The 8,947-nt window shown below is 50.8% G+C and overlaps 1 protein-coding gene across 1 annotated transcript; it reads right to left on the bottom strand.

Moving 5' to 3' along the window:
• Positions 1–4,334: 4,334 nt before the first annotated feature.
• KRT18 (keratin 18) lies at positions 4,335–8,293 on the bottom strand. The gene is made up of 7 exons (XM_027106388.1): positions 7,527–8,293; positions 6,658–6,740; positions 6,217–6,373; positions 5,500–5,664; positions 5,267–5,392; positions 4,862–5,085; positions 4,335–4,521 (listed from the first exon to the last, which is right to left on the bottom strand). The coding sequence occupies exons 1-7, from the start codon at positions 7,938–7,940 to the stop codon at positions 4,401–4,403; spliced, it is 1,290 nt and encodes a 429-aa protein (XP_026962189.1). The 5' UTR covers positions 7,941–8,293; the 3' UTR covers positions 4,335–4,400.
• Between the last annotated feature and the right edge of the window lie 654 nt (positions 8,294–8,947).

The following is an 8,947-nucleotide window of genomic DNA, read 5'->3' as shown; positions in this document are numbered from 1 at the left end:
CTAAAACAAACGTCAGAAAGTAAAGCTCTACCATCTTGCCCCAAGGATTCATATCCTGTAGACTCCTGCAAAGACTGGGGTCAGGGGACAAAGTAGGGGTTGAAGAGAGATTGGGAAGGAAGAAGCGGGATAGGTGATTGTTATGTTTATTCAGGGAAGGTAGGTTTAAGAAGGATGAGAGGCGCCTCACTAGGGCGCCTTGCTTTCAGGTAGGAAGTTTTCCTCCAGGTAGTAGAACCCAGGCGCCCAGAGGCAGTGGGGTTCCCTGCCTGCAGAAGCTCCCAGGTGACCTCTCGTGGGGCTCAGGAAGAGCAGCCCTTGCTCTGCTCGCTTTGCAGCCTCTCTGACTCATCTTCTCTTCGGGGCCTGACAGTGATTAAGACGCCCACCCCCTCCCTCTGGGGGCTTCCCTGCACCCTTAGGGGCTGCCTGTCCTGGCCTCATCCTCCTCTGGGCCTCTCAAGAACAAAGGGGCTTGAACAATGCTGTCTTTAGCTTTTCTCCAAGGACCCTCATGTTTTTAGAGACTGCAGAATAGATACACTGTATTTTTTAAGTAAAAACTCAGTTTTCCATTAGTTGAAGATTCATTATCCTGGGATCATCACCTTTTCACTTTCCTGACTACAATTCTCCCTGCCTCCTCTATCCAACTTATAACACTTGTCACCTGTTAACATGCTATATCACATTTATTATCTGTCTCCTGTCACCAGAATATAAACTCCATGAGGATAGGAATTTTGTCTGTTTTGTTCACTGAAAATCCCTAGTGCCTAGAAGAGTGGCTGGTGCATAATAGAGGCTCAGTAAGTTTTTGTGTGAGGAATGAATAAAAACGCAAATACTGTTGACCATTAGGCTGTGACCTCCACGAGGTAGAGGCAATACCAATTTTCTTTACCACGTATATAATCACAGGGCCTGGCACAAAGTAAGCACTTCATAAATATTTGTTAATATGGCAGTCCAGCATACCATTTTAGGAATTTATAGATAAATTCCTAGATATGCTCACACAGGGCATATTAATTAACATTAATTGCAGCATTTTTGCGAAAGCAAAACTACTAGAGACCAAGACGTGCATCGCTAGAAGACCTTGGTTAGGTGAATTTGCACTCCACACACTAGAGTACCAGGCAGCTATTAAAAAGAATGAGGTATATGTGAAATTAAATATAATAGCTCCCTTCCCATCAAACAACAGTTTTCTTTTTGGTTGTTGTTGCCGAGACCTGAGAGAAAATTATTGAAGTTCCTTCTAAAATAATGATCCTAGGGAATTCCCTGGTGGTCCAGTGGTTAGGATTTCATGCTCCCATTGCAGGGGGCATGGGTTTGATCCCTGTTCTGGGAGCTAAGATCCCGCATGCCACATGGCGCGGCCAAAAAATAATAATAACAACAACAAAAATAAAATAGGGACTTCCCTGGTGGCACAGTGGTTAAGGATCCTCCTGCCAATTCAGGGGACACGGGTTCGAGCCCTGATCGGGGAAGATCCCACATGCGGCGGAGCAACAAAGCCTGTGCGCCACAACTACTGAGCCTGCGCACCTAGATCCCGTGCTCCACAACAAGAGGAGCCACCGCAGTGAGAAGCCCGCGCACCGCAACGAAGAGTAGCTTCTGCTTGCCACGACTAGAGAAAGCCCGTGCGCAGCAAAGAAGACCCAACACAGCCGAAACTAAACAAATAAAATAAATAAATTTTTAAAAAGTAATTATTAAAAGTAAATAAATAAATAAAATAATGATCCCAACATCATTCCTATACAGATGCAATAGAAATTTTATGTAAAATTATATCATATATATTTTAAAAATAAATTTATTTATTTATTTATATTTTTGGCTGCATTGGGTCTTCGTTGCTGTGTGTGGGCTTTCTCTAGTTGCGGTGAGCGGGGGCTACTCTTCGTTGCGGTGCACGGGCTTCTCATTGCAGTGGCTTCTCTTGTTGTGGAGCAAGGGCCCTAGAGTGCATGGATTTCAGTAATTGTGGCACGCGGGCTCAGTAGTTGTGGCTCGCGGGTTCTAGAGCGCAGGCTCAGTAGTTGTGGCGCACAGGCTTAGTTGCTCTGCGGCATGTGGGATCTTCCTGGACCAGGGCTCAAACCCACGTCTCCTGCGTTGGCAGGCGGATTCTTAACCACTGCGCCACCAGGTAAGCCGATATATTTTGTATGATGTTTCTCAAACTAGATGGTTGACAAATTACTAAGGCGAGGGTCAGGAAAGACCTAGATATCATTTCTCAAATTGGTCTGTGGAGCATGATTGGACATTACACAGATCAAGGTTCTGATTTTTAGAAAGAATTTGTAGAGTGTAGTAGTTATTCTTTATTGCAGATTAAGAGCAGATTTATGTGTTATAAACATTCAACTGGACAATGGGTAGGAAAAAATTAATTGAAATTGGCATTGAAACAGGGGAGGTGACAGAATGCATAATCACTACAATTCTGCATTTCCCCCCCTCAGTATTGGGCTAACGATATCCTTATAGTAAATGGAATATGCATATGGATTCCACATGAAGGTAGAAGAAATTCCAAATTCATTCATCTGGGTAAAATAAAAAAAGTAAGTTTGCATATTTTGATTCAGAAAGGTGTCCAAATTATACTGTGAAATGAAGAAAGCAGAGTTTAAGAAATCAAGATGAACAGTATGAGCCTGCATACCTACAATAAAATGTGTTTGTATATGTCTAGTTTAGGAAATTATTTTACAGTGGTTACCTCTGGGGAGTGGAATGGGACATATTTTTCTTTCCTTCTTTCTGCTTGTATTTTGTGCTTGTTTTTTATACTTTTTAACTTAAAAAGGTAAATTATCATTCCAATCAAAGCGTATTAGTTTTAGACATCCTTTGTTTTCACTACTAGATGACACACTTCCAATCAGAAGCACAGAACTGTGCAACTAGGGATTATCATACTAAGTGGAGTAAGTCAGAAAGAGAAAGACAAATACCATATGATATCACTTATATGTGGAATCTAAAATATGGCACAGATGAATCTATCTACAAAACAGAAACAGACTCACAGACATAGAGAATACACTTGTGGTTGCCAAGGCGGGGGTTGGGGGGTGGCGGGTGAGAGATGGATTGGGAGTGTGGGATTAGCAGATGTAAACTATTATATACAGGATGGATAAACAACAAGGTCCTACTGTATAGCACAGGGAACTATATTCAATATCCTGTGATAAACCATAATGGGAAAGAATATGAAAAAATAATGTCTAGGGCTTCCCTGGTGGCTCAGTGGTTAAGAATCTGCCTGCCAATGCAGGGGACGCGGGTTCGTGCCCCGGTCCGGGAGGATCCCACGTGCCGCGGAGCAGCTGGGCCCGTGAGCCATGGCCGCTGAGCCTGTGCGTCCGGAGCCTGTGCTTCGCAGCGGGAGAGGCCACAACAGTGAGAGGCCCGCGTACCGCAAAAAAATAAATAAATAAATAAATAAATATATATATATAATGTCTATATAATGTAAAAAAAAATGAGATAATACCTACTCCATCGGGATGATCATGAGCATTACATGAAATAACCTGGCCAAGGACCAAGCAAGAAGCAAACTTTCAATGCATAGTAGCAATTAACAGGATAATAATTACTGCAATTATTTACAAGAAAACCACTCACACACACACACACACACACACACACACACACAAGCACAGAACTGGAAGTGTTCATTATTACCCAATTGGGTGGTTACTGAAGGGGACCACTTAGATGGGAACCACTGGTGTAGACTAATCCTTCACCTGCCATGATTGCATTTACTCCAATTCTAGCCAGACCTCTAGGACTCTTAAAAATCATATCCCATTCTCAATTAAGTGAATGAGCAGAGCATAGGGGACCACTGATTTGGGGCTGAGTGTAGGAAGGGTGTGTGGGGAGAAGCAGTGGGCCGTGGGTTGTGGATGCAGGGTGACAGGGATGGGGAGGGCCAGTTGTGCTCTGGTCTCGCCTCTTCCCCTTTCCTTTGCCCTCTGTCCTTGGCTCCACTTCCCTCTCAGGCTCAGATTTCTACTAAGGAGCACCTGTCAGGTGGGGGCTTTATGATCAGTTTTCTTTAAGGTTAAGATTCACAATTCTATTGTAATTTTCCCCACTGCCATTGGCCCATCCTATCTACTGGCTCCCTTTTTCTCTGAGAAGGTGACCAGACTCTTCTTCTGCCCACTCCCCAACCCGTATGAAACCTCTGGGCTCAGAGGCAATTTCTGCCTGATCAGAGGGATAGGACTATGGAGTCAGGGCATTCGTACGCTCGCAGTAGGAAATGAGCCACGGAAGACACAAAGTGATACGCAGTAATGTCTCAACTTTTATTGGCCTCTTGCTCCCCAGGGCACCCTGCTTCTGCTGACTCAATGCCTCAGAACTTTGGTGTCTGAGGTCTCAGACACCACTTTGCCGTCCACGAACTTCAGGGTGGTGGTCTTCTGGATGGTTTGCATGGAGTTGCAGCTGTCCACGGCGTCAGCGAGACTAACAGAAGACAAAGCCCCAGTTATAAACAGCACCGCAGAGAAAAGAGAAACAAGGAAAGTGGAGAAAAGAAGGCTCCCGATCCCCGCCTGCATGTCCCAGTGCCCCTTCGCTGCTTCCTCCATAAAAGGAAAACTGAAAGCCAAATTCCACCTGTGCTCCAAGAACGGCTAGGAGCAATATTTAGTCTATTCTCTTCTCGGGGCACGCGCAGAGCACCGGTGCAGTGCTCAGTGGGTACCAATGAACAGGCACATGGGGGGTTTACAAAAGCTCAGGCTTTGGGGAGAAGTGGTAGCTTGACCCCAGCTTATACAGGTAGGAGGAGAGCCCCACTCACCTGAAGTCCTCCCCATCTTCCAGGAGGCGGCGGTAGGTGTTGATCTCAGCCTCTAGCTTGACCTTGATGTTCAGCAGGGCCTCGTACTCCTGGGTCTGGCGTTGTCCCTCCGCCCGGGTCTCGGCCAGCTCTGACTCCAGGTGCAGGAGGACACCATTGAGCTGCTCCATCTGCATGGCATAGCGGGCCTCCACTTCCCTCAGGCTGTTCTCCAGGCTGGCCTTCTGCAGGGGCATAGGGAGAGGGTCGGGTGAGACAGGGTGGAGGGAGAGTCTCTGCAGCTTTCAGCCCTCTTTGAAACTTTGAGTGCCTACTGTTTGCCAGGTACTAGGGTAGTGAGTAGAAGCGGTGGGAAATACAGAGAGAAACAACTCTTTCTGAGCGAAAGGCATTGAGCGCTCTCACCAGATTTCTCATGGAGTCCAGGTCGATCTCCAGGGACTGGAGAGTGCGTCTCAGTTCCGTGAGTGTCATCTCAGCAGCTCCTATCTCAGCGGTCTTCGAGGTGACCACCGTGGTGCTCTCCTCAATCTGCGGGGGGGATATAGTCCTCAGGTCCCTCCTTCTCTGTCGGCCTCCCTCCCGCACCCTCGTGCCTCTTGTGCTTAGCCTGGCATCCATCCCTCTCCCTCGTGTACCTGCTGGGACCAGTACTTGTCCAGCTCCTCTCGGTTCTTCTGAGCCAGCTCGTCATACTGGGCCCGGATGTCTGCCATGATCTTGCCGAGGTCCTGAGCTTTGGGGGCATCCAACTCCACGGTCAACCCAGAGTTGGCAATCTGGTTTTGTAGACCCTTTACTTCCTAAAGGAGAAAGGGACAAAAGTGAGGAGGTGCTCAGGGTCAGAGCTCCAGGAAGCCTCTTCACCTGTGACTGCCTCTTCCAGGAAGCCTACGGGATCAGTTGGAGAACAGAACAGGGGAATCTCTTGACTTTGCTCTCTGGGCGTTGCCAGTTCTGGGCCTTCTACTCCAGATGGCTAAAATGCCAGCTGTCAACGCCATGCTTGTCACTCACAGGTGGTGGTTTCTCTCTCCTCCCTTCACCCTGTCCCTCCATCTACAAACCTGCTCCTTGTACCTTCCTCCCTCACCTCCTCCATCAGGTCTCACTTCTGCTGCTAGCTGTTTCCACTGTGGTCCTCATCTCATCCTCTCACCCATGGCCTTTTGACCTCATCACACTCTAATTCAGGCGACCCACCGAGCGTGGCAACAGTCTGATGAAGAAGCACTCAGGCTGGTAGTTCTAAACTCCCCTGCAAGGCGGCTTGCAGGCGGCCTGCTCCGTCTAGTCCCCGGCCCAGACTCATCTTGGTCCCTTGGTTCCTGGCTTGGCCAGGGTCCCCTGCTTGCCTCCTCGTGGTTCTTCTTCATGAACAGCAGCTCCTCCTTGAGAGCCTCGATCTCAGTCTCCAGCTGCAGCCGGGTGACATTGGTGTCATCAATGACCTTGCGGAGCCCGTGGATGTCATTCTCCACAGACTGGCGCATGGCCAGCTCTGTCTCATACCTGTGGGAGTGGAGGTGATTGGAAGGGCCCCGTCTCTGATCCTGAACCTTCTCAACCCATGCCACCTACTAAGAGCAGCCCCATGCCCACTGCAAACCAGCCACCTGATTCACAAATCAGGCAGTAATCCTCTGAGCACTGTTCCTGGCACTTGGGGGACAGTGTTCTTACACTGCGTTACGTGAAGAATAAACTGATGGAGCCTCACTCTCATCCACCCAGCTCTACCCACAGCTGAACAAGATCCCCCTAACGGACCCCAGCTTCCTAGTCCCCAGCCTTACTTGACTCTGAAGTCATCAGCAGCAAGACGGGCATTATCAATCTGCAGAACGATGCGGGCATTGTCCACAGAACTTGCAAAAATCTGGGGGGATTGTAGAGAGAGGTCGCTCCATGAATGGGAAGTCAGTGATGGGGTGGGCTGAGTGTGTGGAGGGTGTCATGTGTCTCAGCGAAAAAACCTTCCTAGTCCTTGGAATAACCAGAGGCTTTCCTTGTATACCTATCCCCTTCTACCTGTGCCCCCTCACACTGTTCCCTCCTTTCCTGGAGTCTCAAATCTCAGCGTTCCCAGTCTCCTGCTGCCCTTCCTTCTAGGCCTCTGTTGGCTGGCCAGCCCGGAAGTGAGCAGTTACTAAACCGCCCTCTCCCTGGCCCTCTCCCAGCATTTTTCCTAGTGCACCTGCTCCGCATACCCCCGCCCCACCTGTGGGCCTCCTCTTTACTCCCAGATGACTCAGCCTTATAGCCACATCTGCTTAACCCCTCCAATTGTCCCCTCTCCACCAGAAGCCAGAGTGTCTGGGCCCTCTTTATTGAGCCTTGTTTCACTTCCCTCTATGCTGTCCACTCCTCTGCGAAGCTCCCCCCTCCTCTTCCCACTCTGTCCTGGGGAAGGGCGCCCTCCTGTGCCCATTCACCACCCTTGGGGTCCCTGTGACCAGGGGCGATGTCTATGGAAATTAGGGGCATTCCTAACCTTCTGCGGGTGGAGTTGGGGGCGGGGCGGGAGATAGACAAGGGGAAGGAGTGCGTGCACCCCACCCTACTAAAATTCCTATCCTTGGGGGAGGGAGAGGAAGAGGGGAGTGGATAACTGGAGGGTCAAACGTGGCTGGGAGTTGGGGCTGCTCCCTCCATGCCCCCTTACCTGAAGCCTCAGGTCCTCGATGGTCTTCAAGTAGTGCCCCCAGTCTCTGACCTGGGGTCCCTTCTTCTCCAGGTGTTCCCGGATTTTGCTCTCCAGTCTCCTATTATCGGCCTCCAGGCTCCTCACATTCTCCAGGTAGGAGGCCAGGCGGTCATTCAGGTCTTGCATGGTCTCCTTCTCGCCCTGGATGCCCCCTACACCCACCAGACCCCCGGCCATCCCGGCGCCCAGGTTCCCGGACCCCCAGCCGCCCCGGACGCTGGTGGAGCGGGACACGGAGATCCGGGAGCCCGAGCCCCCGGCGCCTGCATAGACGCTGGCAGCGCTGCTGACCGGTCGGACACCGTGGCCAGGTGACTGCGCGGAGCCCAGGGACCGGTAGCTGGAGAAGGTGGACTGGGCGCTGAAGCTCATGTTTGTTCCGCGAGGAAAGAGCGAGGCCAGGACTCAGGTGCTGGGCCGTGGAGAGTGTGAGGTCCGCAACTCAAGTTATAGCTCTCAGGGAGGGGGTGGGTGGGAACCCGCCCCCCGACAGGCCCCGCCTCCGCCACCAGAGTCGCCGCGGAAGCGCGGAAGCCTGCGCCACAGGTGGACCGCGGGGACTCCGCGCCTCAGGTTCCTGACCCTCTCCAGCCTTTCCCCGCCCCCTCAGCACCGTCGTGCTAAGGTCACCCTCCAGCCCCCAGGGTGGCGGTGAGTGAGTGGGGCCGGGACAGCCGTGGGCAGCAGGTGAAGTTGGCTCTGGCAGCTGGGACTTCAGGGCAGGAAATGACGTCATGGTACCCCCCCTCCCCCAGGTAGGGGAGGTACAGGCCTGGTTGAGAATTTGGGGGATGAGTGTTGGGGTCGGGTGTGAGTCTCCGTCGTTGTCCTCAGCTGCAGCCCAAGTTCCCACCTGCAGGGGGCATCTTGGGGAATCCCGGAACCCTAGGAATCCTGGGGAAGAAAAGTTGAGGGCTGGAGAAGAGGAAGAGAAACGCGATTCTGAGCCTCAAGTCTGCTGGTTTACACTCGACCGCCCCACACACTTGGTTCCCAATCGTGACCTCCTGCACTTGTTCCCTAGCACACACTCAGCCCCTATCCTATGCACGTGTATCGTCAATTACTCACAGAAACGCTTACTCACCAATTACGTTCACTCTGAACCTTCCCACTCCCTCCCCATCCCTCAGCCCACTGCTGCTGAGGCCTGGCCTTCCTCGAGCACTCTGTGGTTTGAACAGGAGTCCTCGCCTCTACACACCTGCGAATCAGCCTTACCCACACCCTGGGTAAACAAATATTTCTGAGCACTTCCAGTTCGACAAATATTTGTTGGGCACCTACTGTGCATCAGGCCCTGTTCTAGTTGCTGGGAGAGCAGCAGTGGAAAGAGACCAATAATCCCTCATGGAGACTGCCATGTGTCCCATTTGTTA

Source organism: Aethalodelphis obliquidens, unplaced genomic scaffold (assembly GCF_003676395.1).
Source record: "Aethalodelphis obliquidens isolate GAN/ISIS:26980383/991018 unplaced genomic scaffold, ASM367639v1 scaffold8, whole genome shotgun sequence".
NCBI lineage: Eukaryota > Metazoa > Chordata > Mammalia > Artiodactyla > Delphinidae > Aethalodelphis > Aethalodelphis obliquidens.
The sequence above is the reverse complement of the archived record's forward strand: the minus strand, read 5'-3'. Positions and strand labels throughout refer to the sequence as shown.